General features: G+C 42.8%; 1 protein-coding gene across 3 annotated transcripts in view; it reads right to left on the minus strand.

Moving 5' to 3' along the window:
• arap2 (ArfGAP with RhoGAP domain, ankyrin repeat and PH domain 2) overlaps positions 1–19470 on the minus strand; it is a 361519-nt gene that overhangs the window by 80266 nt on the left and 261783 nt on the right. For all 3 annotated transcript variants that reach the window (XR_013498288.1, XM_078215698.1, XM_078215708.1), the window contains 3 exons: positions 16598–16796; positions 11462–11528; positions 5624–5787 (listed from right to left, as the gene is read on the minus strand). Coding sequence is in view for 2 of the 3 variants with exons in the window: in XM_078215698.1 (XP_078071824.1) it covers positions 5624–5787; positions 11462–11528; positions 16598–16796 (430 nt within the window). In the remaining variant the exon portion in view is untranslated. The remainder of the gene's footprint in view (positions 1–5623; positions 5788–11461; positions 11529–16597; positions 16797–19470) is intronic.

Raw genomic sequence — 19470 nt, forward strand, 5'->3', positions numbered from 1 at the left:
TCAGTAAAACACATCTTTGCATGGTGACTGAATAGTCCAGAGAAGTTTGAAGAGCTAATATGTGACTGGAATAAGACAGACAATAAGAAAACACACACCGACCCATTAAACAGGTTGAGATTCTACCACAAGAGCAGAAGTAACATTAAGGTGCAAGTGTGTCCAGTTTTTCTAACCACAAGGCAAAAGTGAAATTATGTCAGCTGAAATGCAATCAGTATTTATGAGCCATATATTTTGTTCTTCTCCAACTTTTCATAAGAAACCCACCTTTAGACTTCCATCCATGATGGTGTGATACCCATTGACCAGCTTTGGGAGGAACTATTTTCAATTCTATGCTGTAGACCTTATTTACATGCAAGTGTGGGCATATTTGAGTTAAATAGGAAATATATCAACTATTCATAACAACAGAGCCCACTAGTCCCCTGTAACACAGCATTAATATTGTGACTCCTATTGATAGGCTAAACACTTGACTATGCTTGCACCTAAAACTATATCTTCTACCTGAGGTACAAAAATAGCAAATTGGTGCAATGTATTAGGTGAAAAGCCACATGCATTGTTTTGATTTGATTTATTATTATTACATGTATTGGTATACAGCGAAAAGTATTGTTTCTTGTGCGCTGTACAGACAAAGCATATTGTTCATAAAGTACATAAAGGTCGTCAAGAAAACATACAGCATGCTTGCCTTCATCGGTCGGGGCATTGAGTATAAAATTTGGCAGGTCATGCTGCAGCTGCACAAAACCTTAGTTAGGCCTCATTTAGAATATTGTGTATAATTCTGGTCGCCACACTACCAGAAGGATGTGGATGCTTTGGAGGGGGTATAGGAGAAGCTTACCAGGATGTTGCCTGGTCTGGAGGGTGTTAACTATGAGGAGAGGTTGGATAAACTCGGTTTGTTCTCACTGGAACGACGTAGATTGAGGGGTGACCTGATAGAAGTCTACAAGGTTATGAGCAGCATGGACAGAGTGGATAGTCAGATGCTCTTTCCTAGGATACAAAAGTACTAGGGGACATAGGTTTAAGGTGCATGGGGAAAAGATTAGAGGAGATGTGCGAGGCAAGTTTTTTTACACAGAGGGTGGTGAATGTCTGGAACATGCTGCCTGGGAAAATGGTGGGAGCAGATACGATTGTGGCATTTAAGGGGCAACTGGACGAATACATGAATATGATGGGAATGGAAGGCTACGAACTCTGTAAGTGCATACGGTTTTAGTTTAGGCAGGCATCATGATCGGCACATGCTTGGAAGGCCGAAGGGCCTGTTCCTGTGCTGTGCTTTTCTTTGTTCTTTGTATATTGAATCTGGTGAAATGGTGCAATGACAATAATCTCTTCCTCAATATTAGAAAAACAAATGAGATAGTCATCGACTACAGGAATAGTAGTGCAGGACATGTACTCTATGAATGGTATGTTTTGTCCGTAAAGCGCACAAGAAACAACACTTTTCACTGTATACCAATGCATGTGATAATAATAAATCAAATCAACATATGGGAGAAGTAAAGGAGAGGGCGCAGAATATAGTGTTACAGTCATAACCAGGGTGCAGAGAAAGATCAATTTAATTTTAACTGAATTTAAATTCTACCAGCTGCTATGGAATTTGAACTCTTGTCCCCAGAGTATTAGCCTGGGCCTCTGAATTACTAGTTCAGTGACATTAACACCATGCCACCATCTTCCCTCAAGTTAGCAACAGATTTGATGTGTGTTTCCAGGATTTTCTGCTTTGACATATATTTATTTTTCATTTAAAATCCAATGTTTGTTTTTAATTAATAAATCCAAAATCCTGTTGGGAAAAACAGTGCCACATAAATCTATATCGATTTGATCAATTTTCAACAGAGAACCCAACCTCCAATTCCTCTTCTGCTAGTTGCATTATTTCCCGAAGATATACAGGTTGACTACGAACCATTTTATTTTACTCCTCCCAATTTTAAACACATATTATTTCTACTGGATAGGTAATAGCTGTACACAGATGCTACTATTGTCAAAGCTAAGGATCCCAAATAAATAGGGTTTGGATATTCTTGTGGTAATTCCCAGTGGCAGCACAAAAATGTCTACAATTCAGCTCTAATTTATCAATCACACTTAGGGAGGCAGCAAAAACAGATACTGTGGGAAATGGAAATGTCGTAATCGTGCACTGGGGCATGTTCGCCCCTAACAGTGGAGTCGAGGCAGGAGTGCTGGAAATTCTACATTGCAACTAGGCTATTGTATGCATGAGCAGATAATGCTTGATACAGACACTTGTTTTTGATTTTCCTCGACTCAGCAGAGTGAACTGTCAAAGTACAGCAAGAAATGTGCAAACAGCAGTCTTTGCAGCATCCGTGGAGAGAAAAGGCAAATTAAAATGGCAGAAATGGATCCTTCACTAGGCTCAGAAGATATTACAGATGAATAACGTTTAGAAAAGGAACAGAACAAGGGAAAGCGCAAGGGGAATTACACATCACAGGAGAAAAAAAACAAAATGGAATGACCCATAAAACGTTTCAGTGGATAAATGGCAACAGTGATATTAGCATGAAACTCTACGAGACGTACTAAGAGAGATCAAATAAACTGTGGGACAATATGAATTCAATAAAAATCTGCAATTCAAAAGTCTAATGATGATCATGAAATCATTGTCAACTGTCACAAAAACCCATCTGCTTCGCTAATGTCCTTTAGGAAGGGGAAATCTGCCATCCTTACCTGGTCTGGCCTACATGAGACTTGAGATCCACAGTGATGTGGCTGACTCTTAAATGCCCTCAGGGAGGGCAATAAATGCTGACCCAGCCAGCATCCCATGAACGAATAAAAAAAAACAGAGATTGTGTGAGTCCATGAGGAAGTGGCGCGATGGAGAGTCTTCAGTACAGTGCTCTGATGAGGGTCTTCATCCCAAAAAGCAAATTGACCACCCCACCATGCCACCTTTTTCATGCGAGAGCCATCTCACACTTGAATGATCAAAGGAGTTCAAAACTAAAATGACCAAATTACCTATATGAAGGGAAAGAGTTGTTCTCATGATTTGAATCCTTATGCCAAGGAAACTGGGCTGAACAGCTGCTTCAAGGATCACTGGAGTTTAGTTTTTCCTAATGGGCAGGGGTAGCTCTGCTTTTAACAATGCTGCTGAATGAAATGCTATGTAATAGCAGAGCACTTTCCAAGAGAAGCAGGAGTGGCAAGGTTGAAGTACAACAAACGCAATCAAGAGAAGCGTACCTTTCCACATTGGTTAAAGGAGATAGAGGCAATTAGTCCTCCAGAGGAAAAGGAACAGAATAAAGGCCAAATATTGGCATGCATTTGGGATTGCTCAACAGGCAGAAAACAGGGAGTAGGGATAGATGGGTCATTCGCACGTTGGCAGGCTGTGACTAGTGGGCCATTGGAAGGATCAGGACTTGGATTTCAGCTGTTCACAATACATATCATTGATTTGGATGTGAAGACTAAATGTAACATTTCCAAGTTCGCAGATGACACAAAGCTAGGCGGGAATGTATGTTGTAAGGTGGCTACAGGAGGGTTTGGACAGTCTTAGTGAGTGGATAAGAACATGACAAATGGAATATAATGTGGAAAAATTTGAGGTTATCCACTTTGGTAGAAGAAACAGATGTGTAGAATATTTCCTAAATGATAGAAATTAGCACAGATTTACAAAGGGAACTGGGTGTCCTTGTCTATAAGTCACTGAAAGCTAACATGTAAGTGCAGCAAGCTATTTGGAAGGCGAATGGAATGTTAGCCTTTAACACAAGAGGATTTGAGTCTTACGAAGTGAGATTGGGTAAAAGGCATTGAAGTGTCTGATCAACCATGATCATATTGAATGGCGGAACATGTTCGTCGGGCTGAATGGCCAACTCCTGCTCCTGTTCAACGCAGCCTATTTGCTGATGTTACGATGAATAAAAATAGCCTTATTTTAAATATTGCAAATAGAACACTGCTACGTCGGAGGAACAATGTGCTTTGAGCTAGCTGCAATAACGTTTCCATTTCCAAATGGTAATTATAGACCGGTTAGTCTTACTTCGGTGGTTGGTAAATTGATGGAAAAGGTCCTTAGAGATGGGATTTACGACCATTTAGAAAGATGCGGATTAATCCCGGATAGTCAGCACGGATTCGTGAAGGGCAAGTCGTGCCTCACAAATTTGATAGAATTTTTTGAGGAGGTAACTAAGTGTGTTGATGAAGGTAGGACAGTTGATGTCATATACATGGATTTTAGTAAGGCGTTTGATAAGGTCCCCCATGGTCGGCTTATGATGAAAGTGAGGAGGTGTGGGATAGAGGGAAAGTTGGCCGATTGGATAGGTAACTGGCTGTCTGATTGAAGACAGAGGGTGGTGGTCGATGGAAAATTTTCGGATTGGAGGCAGGTTGCTAGCGGAGTGCCGCAGGGATCAGTGCTTGGTCCTCTGCTCTTTGTGATTTTTATTAATGACTTAGAGGAGGGGGCTGAAGGGTGGATCAGTAAATTTGCTGATGACACCAAGATTGGTGGAGTAGTGGATGAGGTGGAGGGCTGTTGTAGGCTGCAAAGAGACATAGATAGGATGCAAAGCTGGGCTGAAAAATGGCAAATGGAGTTTAACCCTGATAAATGTGAGTGATTCATTTTGGTAGGACTAATTTAAATGTGGATTACAGGGTCAAAGATAGGGTTCTGAAGACTGTGGAGGAACAGAGAGATCTTGGGGTTCATATCCACAGATCTCTAAAGGTTGCCACTCAAGTGGATAGAGCTGTGAAGAAGGCCTATAGTGTGTTAGCTTTTATTAACAGGGGGTTGGAGTTCAAGAGCCGTGGGGTTATGCTGCAACTGTACAGGAACTTGGTGAGACCACATTTGGAATATTGTGTGCAGTTCTGGTCACCTCACTATAAGAAGGATGTGGAAGCGCTGGAAAGAGTGCAGAGGAGATTTACCAGGATGCTGCCTGGTTTGGAGGGTAGGTCTTATGAGGAAAGGTTGAGGGAGCTAGGGCTGTTCTCTCTGGAGCGGAGGAGGCTGAGGGGAGACTTAATAGAGGTTTATAAAATGATGAAGGGGATAGATAGAGTGCACGTTCAAAGACTATTTCCTCGGGTGGATGGAGCTATTACAAGGGGGCATAACTATAGGGTTCGTGGTGGGAGATACAGGAAGGATATCAGAGGTAGGTTCTTTACGCAGAGAGTGGTTGGGGTGTGGAATGGGCTGCCTGCAGTGATAGTGGAGTCAGGCACTTTAGGAACATTTAAGCGGTTATTGGATAGGCACATGGAGCACACCAGGATGATAGGGAGTGGGATAGCTTGATCTTGGTTTCAGATAAAGCTCGGCACAACATCGTGGGCCGAAGGGCCTGTTCTGTGCTGTACTGTTCTATGTTCTAAATGAACCTTACAACCAGCCATTTGCAGCCATCACAGTAGGAACAGCTTATCGAAAGCTGTTGCTACATTTGTCAAACAAAATACTTCAAAACTATAAAACATATGGATGGAATTGCTTTTGGCATTAAGGAAGCAAATCCGTGTGACTTGCAGTGACACCCTGTAGAATAAGCTTGCTTACCATACTGTGTAACAAACGCTATGCAGCTGTCCACGATGATAGGAATGTCATTTTTGCTGAGCTGCTGGTCTCGTAGTGCATTACCATCTGTACCTGCTGCTTTCCTGATGGCCGCGTGCCAAACTGTGAAATCCAGCTTCGTGTGACCATGGATATACAAAGTTCTACAAGGTTACAACAAACTTTTAGTCCTTGACAAAATGTTTCATTTGTCCCAGTTCAGTTTGGCCTTACTTTGGGAGAGTCGTCATTAAAGCATTTAACTAACCACCTGAACCCGGAGATGAAATTGCAGCCCCACATTCACATTGTTTTCTTTAAATTTAGATATTAACAAACAGAGCAAATCATTTATGACTTCACCTCGAGTTAACTCCATGCAGCAATGAAATCGCAAAATAAAACCCTTTGGTACAGATGCCATCAAATATCAACTAAATGTAACGTCCTGGCCGACATCTGCCACAACAGCTGTGATTGAAAAGAAAACACCTTCCACAGACATAGGCACAAGTCAACACTAATGATACATCTCCCCATCTTACAAAATAATAACCCTTATATTGGAGTAAATAGAATGCAATGATCCCAATTTGAGGTTTCAGCTGACGACAAATGCTCAGAAGTATTTTATTTAAATTACTTCCTCCATTTTGCAGAAGAAAAAAAAGATTTAAAAGATCAATTTAAGAAGCTTAGATACTGCCAGTGTGGAGTCCATCAGGTGGGATCTCCATCTCTGGATGCTGTTCCAGTGTCATTAATTACAGCCACCTTTCCAGATTATCTTCACTGTAAACATGGAGCCAGTACTCTAAATGAGTCAGAGAGCTGTTGGTCTCAAGAGAGCATGCTGTTAAAGCTTTACTCTTCCTCACTCTCCTTTGATCACTGCAGTGAGATTATTTCTTGAACACACTCCCACATACTACATCCAATACGCCATTCATCGATATGATTTGATTTGACTTGGATCTGATTCAGCTTTGCTGGCAGTGCCAGTGTTGAAGGGTTACTGGCAGTCGATGCACTGTGTGTTGCCGATGTGTGATGACGTACATACATTCAGAGCACAAGTTTACCATCATTTGTCTAAAATTGTCCAAACCTGTGCAAAAGGTAGGGGAATTTCAAGTACAAGTAGTGCCCAGTGCAAATCATCTTCTTTGCAATCTTTTCTGCTAGTTCAAGAATAATTCCATGGAAGTTGGCTCCGTCTAGAAAAGCCGCCACACCCCACATCATGATCCTGCTAACTGCTCATTTGCTGACCTTCCAGGAGGCTTGAAAAATGAAGCTTTTTTGTTTTTAAGTGTACTAAAAACCATGTTTTAAAAACTTTATTTTTCCCTACAGCGCAGAAGGAAGCCATTCAGCCCATCGAGTCTGCACCAACCACAATCCCACCCAGGCTCTATTCCCATAACCCCACATATTTAACCCCACTGACACTAGGATCAGTTTAGCATGGCCAATCAACCCAACCTGCACATCTTTGGACCGTGGGAGGAAGTCGGAGCACCCGGAGGAAACCCACAGAGACACGGAGAAAGCGTGCAGACTCCACACAGACGGTGACCCGAGACCGGAATTGAATCCAGGTCCCTGGCGCTGTGAGGCAGCAGTGCTAACCACTCTGGCACCGTGCCGGGGAGGGGGTGGGGTCTGCTAAAGTCATTTTCATCTATTTAAAATCAGGTGATGGACTAGGCACTGATGAAAAATGTTTATATTTGTGATAAATCCATTAAAGCTGTATTAATAGTGCTCCATCTGACGAAGGAGCAGCGCTCCGAAAGCTAATGGTATTTGCTACCAAATAAACCTGTTGGACTTTAACCTGGTGTTGTTAAAACTCTTACTGTGTTTACCCCAGTCCAACGCCGGCATCTCCACATCATTAATAATGTTTCACCAGGTTACCACTCAAATGTATGAAGTTTTAAAAAGCACCCATTCTGAAATGCTTGCATTCAAATATATTGAACAGAGTTTGAGCAGCAACTTGAGCAGAAGAAAAAACACTTCTTAAAACAAGCGAGTTTCAGTGCAACTTGTTCTCACATAATTGATTGAATCCAACATTCTTTGTCCCTGGCTGTAAATAGATAAGGGCACAGATAAGGTAGACCGTCAACATCTTTTCCCAAAGGTAGGGGAGTCTAAAACTAGAAGGCATTGGTTTAAGGTGAGAGGGGAGAGATACAAAAGGGTCCAGAGGGGCAATTGTTTCACTCAGAGGGTGGTGAGTGTCTGGAACAAGCAACCAGTGGTAGTAGTAGAGGTGAGTATAATTTTTTCTTTTAAAAAGCATTTAGATAGTTACATGGGTAAGATGGGTATAGAGGGATATGGGCCAAAGGTGGGCAATTGGGACTAGCTTAGTGGTTAAAAAAAAAGTGGCACAGATAAATTGGGTTGAAGGGCCTGTTTCCATGCTGTAAACCTCTATGACTAAATGTCTCACGGAATAATAAACACTGATTAATGAAGCAAAGTAGAAGGCATGACCCAGAAGGAAAAATCAGTAAAATTGGACTTTGATTTTAAGGTATACAAGACCAATTTGAACAAGTACCAGTTATTTCCCAAGTTTTACTGGACTTTTCCTTCTGGGAATTAACAATGTACCTGGGTACATCAAGTCAGCAATCTCATTGAAGGGATTTGACTGATTTTTGTAGTACAGGAACTTAAGGACTAATACCAGCCACAGAACAGTGGTTTATGAATAAGTAGATACTAACTGATCATCAGCACAATTATCAAATTCATTGATTGTAAATAGATTTCCTAAAAACATATATTTTTAAAATTATAAATTACTAAAATAATAATCAATATTTTAAAACATTAAAACATTGTAAATAATACAGCTTATCAACCACAGGCCTTTAAGTCTACGCCAGCTGCTGCCAATTTACATCAATACGGTTAAAATGACTATAACACAGCATATTTGTAGGATAATGGATACTGAGTGCATGCAAAATTTACCATGAAACCATTGTCGATTGTCGGAAAAACCCATCTGGTTCACTAATGTCCTTTAGGGAAGGAAATCTGCCATCCTTACCTGGTCTGGCAAACAGGTGACTCCAGAGCCACAGCAATGTGGTTGACTCTCAACTGCCCTCCAAGGGCAACTAGGGATGGGCAATAAATGCTGATGTGGAGATGCCGGCGTTGGACTGGGGTAAACACAGTAAGAAGTTTAACAACACCAGGTTAAAGTCCAACAGGTTTATTTGGTAGCAAAAGCCACACAAGCTTTCGAGGCTCTGAGCCCCTTCTTCAGGTGAGTGGGAATTCTGTTCACAAACAGAACTTATAAGACACAGACTCAATTTACATGAATAATGGTTGGAATGCGAATACTTACAACTAATCCAGTCTTTAAGAAACAAAACAATGGGAGTGGAGAGAGCATCAAGACAGGCTAAAAAGATGTGTATTGTCTCCAGACAAGACAGCCAGTGAAACTCTGCAGGTCCACGCAACTGTGGGAGTTACAAATAGTGTGACATAAATTCTGATTCTAGGATCGCATGATAAAGACTCAGGAGGAAAAAAGCAGAAATATTTATGTGAAATAGTGTGACATAAACCCAATATCCCGGTTGAGGCCGTCCTTGTGTGTGCGGAACCTGGCTATCAGTTTCTGCTCCGCGACTCTGCGCTGTCGTGTGTCGCGAAGGCCGCCTTGGAGAACGCTTACCCGAATATCAGAGGCCGAATGCCCGTGACCGCTGAAGTGCTCCCCAACAGGAAGAGAACAGTCTTGCCTGGTGATTGTCGAGCGGTGTTCATTCATCCGTTGTCGCAGCGTCTGCATAGTTTCCCCAATGTACCATGCCTCGGGACATCCTTTCTTGCAGCGTATCAGGTAGACAACGTTGGCCGAGTTGCAAGAGTATGTACCGTGTACCTGGTGGATGGTGTTCTCACGTGAGATGATGGCATCTGTGTCGATGATCCGGCACGTCTTGCAGAGGTTGCTGTGGCAGGGTTGTGTGGTGTCTTGGTCACTGTTCTCCTGAAGGCTGGGTAGTTTGCTGCGGACAATGGTCTGTTTGAGGTTGTGCGGTTGTTTGAAGGCAAGAAGTGGGGGTGTGGGGATGGCCTTGGCGAGATGTTCGTCTTCATCAATGACATGTTGAAGGCTCCGGAGGAGATGCCGTAGCTTCTCCGCTCCGGGGAAGTACTGGACAACGAAGGGTACTCTGTCCACTGTGTCCCGTGTTTGTCTTCTGAGGAGGTCGGTGCGGTTTCTCGCTGTGGCGCGTTGGAACTGTTGATCAATGAGTCTAGCGCCATATCCTGTTCTTATGAGGGCATCTTTCAGCGTCTGGAGGTGTCTGTTGCGATCCTCCTCATCCGAGCAGATCCTGTGTATACGGAGGGCTTGTCCGTAGGGGATGGCTTCTTTAACGTGTTTAGGGTGGAAGCTGGAGAAGTGGAGCATCGTGAGGTTATCCGTGGGCTTGCGGTACAGTGAGGTGCTGAGGTGACCGTCCTTAATGGAGATGCGCGTGTCCAAGAATGCAACCGATTCCGGAGAGTAGTCTATGGTGAGCCTGATGGTGGGATGGAACTTGTTGATGTCATCATAGAGTTGTTTCAGTGATTGTTCACCATGAGTCCAAAGGAAGAAAATGTCATCGATGTATCTAGTGTATAGCACCGGTTGAAGGTCCCGTGCGGTGAAGAAGTCTTGTTCGAACCTGTGCATGAAGATGTTGGCATATTGAGGTGCAAATTTGGTCCCCATGGCTGTTCCGTGTGTCTGGATGAAGAACTGGTTGTTGAAGGTGAAGATATTGTGGTCCAGGATGAAGCGGATGAGATGTAAAATTGCATCTGGAAACTGGCAGTTGTTGTCCGCAGCAAACTACCCAGCCTTCAGGAGAACAGTGACCAAGACACCACACAACCCTGCCACAGCAACCTCTGCAAGACGTGCCGGATCATCGACACAGATGCCATCATCTCACGTGAGAACACCATCCACCAGGTACACGGTACATACTCTTGCAACTCGGCCAACGTTGTCTACCTGATACGCTGCAAGAAAGGATGTCCCGAGGCATGGTACATTGGGGAAACTATGCAGACGCTGCGACAACGGATGAATGAACACCGCTCGACAATCACCAGGCAAGACTGTTCTCTTCCTGTTGGGGAGCACTTCAGCGGTCACGGGCATTCGGCCTCTGATATTCGGGTAAGCGTTCTCCAAGGCGGCCTTCGCGACACACGACAGCGCAGAGTCGCGGAGCAGAAACTGATAGCCAGGTTCCGCACACACAAGGACGGCCTCAACCGGGATATTGGGTTTATGTCACACTATTTCACATAAATATTTCTGCTTTTTTCCTCCTGAGTCTTTATCATGCGATCCTAGAATCAGAATTTATGTCACACTATTTGTAACTCCCACAGTTGCGTGGACCTGCAGAGTTTCACTGGCTGTCTTGTCTGGAGACAATACACATCTTTTTAGCCTGTCTTGATGCTCTCTCCACTCCCATTGTTTTGTTTCTTAAAGACTGGATTAGTTGTAAGTATTCGCATTCCAACCATTATTCATGTAAATTGAGTCTGTGTCTTATAAGTTCTGTTTGTGAACAGAATTCCCACTCACCTGAAGAAGGGGCTCAGAGCCTCGAAAGCTTGTGTGGCTTTTGCTACCAAATAAACCTGTTGGACTTTAACCTGGTGTTGTTAAACTTCTTACAATAAATGCTGGCCAGCTAGCGACGTCCATGTCCCACAAATGAATTTAAAAAAGCCTCAAAGGAGTCCACTGAATAAAGATAATTTAAAGTAATTCTCTACCTTCCTTTTTCGACCAGTAATAAGATGTCCCTCTTCTCACCGTGCTTCCCAATCTCAGTGCTGACAGCTGTGAATAGAATGAGAGGAACAGATGTAAATTAGACACCTTTATTGAAGTTGTTGAGCAAAGCCGGTACCAAACTCCTGCAAAGCTGCAGCAGGTCTACAGGAACAAAGGGGAAATCATTTAGTCCTTCCAGCTTAATTTACCATTCAATGGAATTCCATAAACCTTCTTTGCCTCAAATCTCTTGGTAATTCTAGCTACAAGAATCTACCAACTCAGGGATCCGCCAATTAAATTCCCAGGTTCAATCCCCAGCATTCACCGGGTTACTTATCTGAATTGCAATAAGCATGGGGGCGGTAGAATTGGATTTACACCTTTGTGCTAATGAAAAAAAAAGTGGAGCAAGAAGGAACTTGCATTTCACCACCTCAGGATATTCCAAATTGTTTCACGGACACACAAACCAAGAGCAGCAGTAGGCCATTCAGACCCTTGAGTCTGCTCCACATTCAATAAGATCATGGCTGATCGGATAGTAACCTCAGACCTGCATCCTGCTACCCCTGCCAATCTATTACCCCCTTGCTTACCAAAAATCTATTCACCACTGCCTTAAAAAATATTCATAGCCTCTGTTTCCATCATCTTTTCAGGAAGGGAATTCCAAAGACTCACGACCCTCAGGATTAAATGGGTGACCCCTTATTTTAAAACAGTGGGCCCGAGTTATAGATTCTCACACAAGAAGAAACATCCTCTCCACATTCACCCTGTCAAGGCCACTCAAGATCTTATATGTCACCTCTTACTCTTCCAAAATCCAGCGGATACAAGCCTGGCCTGTCAATCTTTCCTCATAAGACAAACTACCCATTCCAGGTATTAGTCTGGTAAACCTCTGAACTGCTTCCGAGACATATACACCCTTCCTTAATTAGACAATCATCAATACTGTGCACAGTATTCCAAATATGGCCTCACTAGTGTCCTGTACAACTGAAGCATAACCTCATTACTTTTGTAATCAATTCCCCTCGCAATAAATTATAACATTCTATTAGTTTTCCAAATTATTTGCTGTACCTGTATACCAGCCTTTTGTGACTCATGCACTAGGAAACCCAGATCCCTCTGCACCTCAAGCTCAGCAATCACTCACCATTTAGATAACATGCTTTTTTTCATTCTTTATACCCCATTTACCATACCTTCGCCCATTCACTTACCTATCTATATCTTTTTGTAGCCTCCTTAAGTTTGCTTCACAACTTACTTTCCTACATTTCTTTAAATTGTAAACAGTTGAGGTCCCACACTGATCCCTGTGGCACACTATTCGTTACACCTTGTCAACCTGAAAAAGATCCATTTATGCATACTCCCTGCTTCCTATTAACCAACCAATCTTCCACCCATACAAATATGCTACCCTCTGTATCAGCTTTTATTTTCTGCAATAACCTTTGATGGAGCACTTTGTCAAATGCCTTCTGGAAATTTAAGTTCAGTACATCCACTGGTTCTCCTTTATCCGCAGCACAGGTTACTTCTTCAAAAAACTGATACTGTTGTTACTCGAGGTGCATGCACACCAACATTTCCAGCAGAGGTTACTGTTAATTATTTGGAATAAGCTGCCGAAACATGATTTCTCTTTGACAAAACCAAGTTGACTCTGCCTGATTATTTTGAACTTATCCAAGTGTCCTGCTATGACTTCTTTAATAATAATGGTTGGCACGGGGGTTAGCACTCCTGCCTCACAGTGCCAGGGACCTGGGTTTGATTTAGGTGACTGTCTGTGTGGAGTTTGCACATTCTCCATGTCTGCATGGGTTTCCTACCGGTGCTCCGGTTTCCTCCCACCATCCAAAGATGTGCAGGTTAGGTGCATTGGCCATGATAAATTGTCCCTTAGTGTCCCAAGATGTTTTGGTTAGGGGGATACGCGGGATAAATACGGAGAGTTACGGAGATAGGGCTTGGGTTGGATGCGCTGTCAGAAAGTTGGTGCAGACTCGATGGGCCAAATAGCCTTTTTGAGTTGTGGAGATTCTATGATGACAATTGCTTCTAACATTTTCCCGAAGGCAGATGTTGTTAACCGACCTGCAATTTCCCACTCTATAGCAATGTAAGAAACATGGTAGCCAAATTTGGCACAGAAAGATCCCACAAATCAGGCTATCTGCTTTTATAATGTTGACTTGAGGGGGGGATCAAGAAGCCAGGAATAACTCCCCTGCTCTTCTTCGCAACAGTGGAGGCTCGTGGGGCCTCAGTTTAATGTTTGCTCCAAATGATGGTACCTCTGATTATACAAGACTCTCCCAGCACTGCACTGACTTTTTGGCAGTCATGTTTCTGAAGTGGGGCTTGACCAGCAACCTCCTAAGTCAGAGAAGACAATGCTGTCACTGAGCCATGGCTAACACCTCAGGGTGCCCACTCCAAATAATTAACAGTAATCTCTGCTGGAAACGCTAGTGTGCATGCACCACGAGTAACAACAGTGTCAGTAACAGCTTTAATGCTTTCATGGTCAGAGCTAGATGAGCAGTACTTCTTCAGGGAAGGCATTCCCAGAGGTGAAGTGGCAGTGAGTTAAACACCAAGGTCAAAGCAAAATATTGCGGATGCTGGAATCTGGAACAAAAACAGAAAATGCTGGAAAATCTCAGCAGATCTGACAGCCTCTGTGGGGAGAGAATAGAGCCAACGTTTCGAGTCTAGATTGAGCTCTGATGAATGGTCATCTAGACTTGAAATGTTGGCTCTATTCTCTCCCCATCTGTCAGACCTGATGAGATTTTCCAGCATTTTCTGTCTTTGCTTTCATGGTCACATTGATTACCAACATTCACTGCCTTAGCCCACACATGAATAGCCACTTGGGAGAAACAGTGAAGGTCTTAAAGAACTGCAATAGAATGTTAAGACAATGCCCGCCCACACGCAGGCAATTAAGAAAGCAAAGATTAATGGCAAGAGGAATACAACCCATTGTGACAACCAAATGGCTCTCAAATAATGAAAATTTACACCTCCACTAAATAATGAAAAATCTTTTCCAAGTGTTGATTACTATTGGTGAGAAGAAATTCATTCTTGGATCATGTAACTAGCAAACTAATTAGTGCAATTATCACAGATGCAATCAATCGTTTGTGGTAGTGGAAAAGGCAGAAGATAACATATAGGCACAAACATAGTATAGGTCTAACCTCAAGGCTGAATGACAAAGTTTACAGAAATTTGGTCTGTTAGAAAATCTTGGGGGAGGGACACAGGGAATCCAACAAAACTTAAAACCTTGGCTTAGAAATCTGGTGATGACTTGCCTGTTTCGCAGGTGTCCTATACAGCAGGCAGGGCAGACACATTCGGAGGTAGTTGTGTACATGCAGCATTGGCATAGACATCAAAAGAAGCACCCAGGGCCTGTTCTTCAAAGAGACCTCAGTGTCTTTGAATTTACCAATTAGAGGACCAAATCCTATTTATGCTGCCTTTAGGGAATTGGTTTCCCCTGAACACAAAATACTACACGGATTAAGCAATAGTCTTTAAAGGGCAAAGGACAACCTCTACCGAAAATGTAGCCTGGAAACAAAGCCATGAGATGAAGGAGTGCTTTATAAACAGGACTGTTGCTGGACACTGCTTGTCCCATTTCTTAACGCTGTCTTTTCCCCCTTCCTGACCCCCATTGGTCGGCCACTCGTGTCTTCCAACACTCAGGACAAAGCAGCTCACTTGATTGGCACCCCGTCCACCACCCTCAACAATTGCGCAGGAGTAACACAATGAATGGTAGGTACGTAACGTTGTAGAGATTGCAACCTGGTGAATATAAGCCAGCTTTACTGGATCAGGATGCCTGAACAGCAATGTATTGTCCTGATATTGTCTTAGTGGCAGCACTCTCAGAAAGATGTAGGGTCACAAAGGCTGGTCCACACCTTGTAGCACATTATCTAGATTGACACTTCAATGTCAACAGATATCACTCAACTCACCTCACCAAAACAGATTAACTTGTCATCATCTTATTGTAGTTTGTGGGCCCATGCATGTAAATTATCTGCCCTGTTTACTCAGCCTGGGTATGTATGGCAAGGTTACAAAACGTGCTTCCCTCCGCCATTGGTTCTGGAACTTGGTTTCACGATGACTGGCCAATTAATGGGCAGCTAGCGTGAACCATGTGCTGGGAAAAGCTCAGCGCTGCTGGGGAAGGCAGGAAGGGGGCGAGCGCGGAGGACAGGGAACACACGAGCTGGCGCTCCTAATGTGCTCCCTCAAGGAGAGAGCCGCTGTGGAGCTTTCTTGGGGAACTTGTAATGGAACTTGTAATGCTATGTTTACTCAGTACATTCAAGCACAAACCTCAGTGCCCATTCACCTATTTATTTTAGCCTGGACATTTCATCCTGCCTTGGATCGAGGTGGCAGCAAAAATGTAAAGATCACCTGGCCAATTGGCTTGCCCGCTAAGCAGTCGGGCCATGTAAACTTGTGTTCAATATGTCCCTTGATGGGCTAAATTTCCTGCTTGACTGTGGGTGGGCATGCTTGTAACTCTTGCGCGCACCTGCCGTCCAAAATACCACGCAACTGACCTATTTTTAGAAATGAAATCTTAATGGCCAGATATCATCAACCTGAAAGCAAATTACTGCTTATGCAATGAGAGCGGAAAACGGAGAGAGTGTTCCCCTCAGAACAGAGAGGAGAGTTTTGATTGAGATGTTCAAAATGATGAGGGGCTTCTTTCTGTACAATAAGTATGGAGAAACTGTTTCTATTGACAGGAGGATCGGTAAACAGAGGACACAGATTGAAGATAATTGGTTAAAGAAGCAGAGAGGAATGAGAAGATTTTAAAAAAAAAATTCAGTGAGTCTTTATTGCTGGAATGCACCATCTGAGCTGTTGGTGAAAGCAGGCTCTATGGCAACATTCAAAAGGGAATCAGATGTATTTTTGTAAAATGTGCGGGGCTGTGGGAAAAAGAGCAGTGCAGTGGAACTAACAGGGTAGTTCTACCAAAACGACAATACAAACAAAACAAGCCAAGTGGTCTCCCGTTGTTTTGGAGTAAATGCAATGTACTGAAGCCTTACTAAGTTCTTGCAGCCTCTTTAAGTGGACTGAATCCTCTTCAGCCACGTCCTGCTCAGGATAAAACCAAAGTTGCGATTTCTCTAATGCAAACCAGCCCGCTTTCCAGTGTTCTAGGTCATGCACATCTTTGTAGTAGAGCCGACCAATCAGTTCATAGTCTCTCGTGGACAGGATTTCTACCATTGAAGGTATAATAAACTAGAAAACATAAATCAATCAAGCGGCGTCAGAATTGTGGAGGACGACAATAGCATTTCTGCAAGGAAAAAATGAATACGTGATTGCATGCTACTTACCTCACACATCTAATTTAATTGACCAGCCTCACTTTTACAAGAAAAAAGACTTTCAATGCATTTGAAGAAGAAACCCAAATCTGTGCTTTAACTGTCATTGTTCATAAGATATAGGAGCAGAATTAGGCCCTTTAGCCCACCGAGTCTGCCCTGCCATTCGATCATGGCTGATATGCTCCTCATCCAGATTTTCCTGCCTTCTCCCCATAACCCTTCAACCCATTACCAATTAAAAATCTGTCTAACTCCTCCTTAAATTTACTTACTGTCCCAGCATCCACCGCACTTTGGGGAAGCGAATTCCACAGATTCACAACCCTTTCTCCTGAGTTTCTCCTCAGCTCTATTTTAAGTTTGCTACCCTTATCTTAAGACTATGACCTCTCTTCCTAGAATGCCCCACAAGAGGAAGCATCCGCTCTACTTCATCCATACCTTTTATCATCTTATATACCTCAATTTGATCTCCCCTCATTCTTCCAAATTCCAGAGAGCATAGGCCTAAACTGTTCAATCTCTCTTCATCCGACAAATCCCTCCTCTCTGGAATCAATAACAGTTGCTGCTCTGTACTCTACCAAATTGCATTCTGTAGATGTGTTGCATCAAAAATTATCTCGTTTTTTCTATATATACAATGGAGCCAATTTTAGTGGTGTGAGAACCTTTCTGTCTCAGTAAATTGGTATCTATGTTTGGCAGGCAGAACTATAATGGAACAATGTGTTGCCTTAAAGAGATCGTTCAGGAATGATTAAGGTACAGTCCCATGATGGGGAAAGACAGGACAGCCAAAATTGGAGCTATCTGGATGAAGAAAGTGACAGAGAGCAAGATGAAACAGAAAAAAGGGTGCATATGACAGGTGTCAGGGGATAATAAGTGAGAACCAGGCTGAATATGGACATTTATCGTATGAGAAACGGTTGCGGACTCTGGGTCTGTACTCATTGGCGTTTAGGAGGATGAGGGGGGATCTTATTGAAACTTACAGGATAGAGTGGACTTGGTGAGGATGTTTCCACTAGTAGGAAAAACTAGAACCAGAGGGCACAACCTCAGGCTAAAGGGATGATCCTTTAAAACAGAGATAAGGAGGAATTTCTTCAGCCAGAGAGTGGTGAATCTGTGGAACTCATTGCCGCAGAAGGCTGTGAAGGCCAGGTCATTAAATGTCTTTAAGACAGAGATAGATAGGTTCTTGATTAATAAGGAGATCAGGGGTGATGGAGAAAAGGCAGGAGAATGAGGATGGGAAAACAAAATCAGCCATGATTGAATGGCGGCGCAGACTCGATGGGCCGAGTGCCTAATTCTGCTCCTATGTCTTATGGTCTTATTTTAGAGGGATAATGAAGAAATTAAAAAAAGAAATGTAAGGCAAAAGGAGAGAGTATGAGAAGAGATTGATACCTAACATAAAAGATGCATCCAAGCACTTTCTATGGACATATTTATAATAAAAGATAAGGGCTGGGGTTGAGTTGGGACAAAAAGGGGACCTGGACATGGGAGGCAGCGGGAAAGGCTGAAGCATCCATCTTTCCATCCATCTTTATCAAGGAAGAAAATGCTTCCAAAGTCATTGTGAAAGAGGGGTTGTTGAGACACTGGATTGGCTAAAAAGTTCATACAAAGGCAATATAAGCAAGACTGGCTGTATGCAAAGTTGGGAAGTCACTTGGACTGGATGGGATATACCTGAATTGAGGGACTAAAGGTGGCACTGGTCATAATCTTCTAATTCTCCTTAGATATTTATATAGTGCCAGAAGACTAACGATTTGCAAATAGGAACACAAGGCAGGATTAGGCCATTCAGTCCTTAAGCCTGCTCTGCATTCAAACAGATCATGGTTAATGACCTAGCTTTAAACCATTTTTAACCCATTATCCCCATATCTTTTGGTATCCAGAAATATACCAATTTCTGCCTGGAAGATGCTCAATGATTGAGCTTCTCAGCCCTCTGGGGTAGATAATTTACAAAGATTCTCCAACCTCAGAGTGAAAAAATTCCTCTTCATCTGTCTTAAATGGCCGACCCCTTATTCTGAAACTTTGTCCCCTGGTTCTAGACTCAGCAGCCAGGGAAAACATCCTATCCAGCCTCTCACACCCTATAAGAATTTGCAAGTTTCAATGAAATCACCTCTCAATTTTCAGGGATTAGAATGGCCTAAACCTGCTTCTATTCCCCATGTTACCCAGGAATCATTATTAGGACCATTTCTTTTAAATGTATTTTAATGGCTTAGATTTGGATGTTGATGTAGAATTTCAAAATTTGCAGAAAGTACAAAATTTGAAAGTATTGTGAAGTATGAGGAGGATAGTGATACACTTTAAGAGTACATAGGCAGGTTGGTGGAATGTCCAACATGAAGCACCACAATTTCGGAAGCATGTAAAAATATTCAGAGAAAATGCAAAAAAGATTTCCAAGAATAGTTCCATGGATCGGAGACTTCAATTACATGGATGGGTTAAGAGTTTTTTTTCTCCTTAAAAGTTAAGAGAAATTTGATAAAGGTGTTCAAAATTATGAGGGGTCTCACCAGGGAGAAATTGTTACC

This window comes from Mustelus asterias, chromosome 1 (assembly GCF_964213995.1).
Source record: "Mustelus asterias chromosome 1, sMusAst1.hap1.1, whole genome shotgun sequence".
Lineage (NCBI taxonomy): Eukaryota > Metazoa > Chordata > Chondrichthyes > Carcharhiniformes > Triakidae > Mustelus > Mustelus asterias.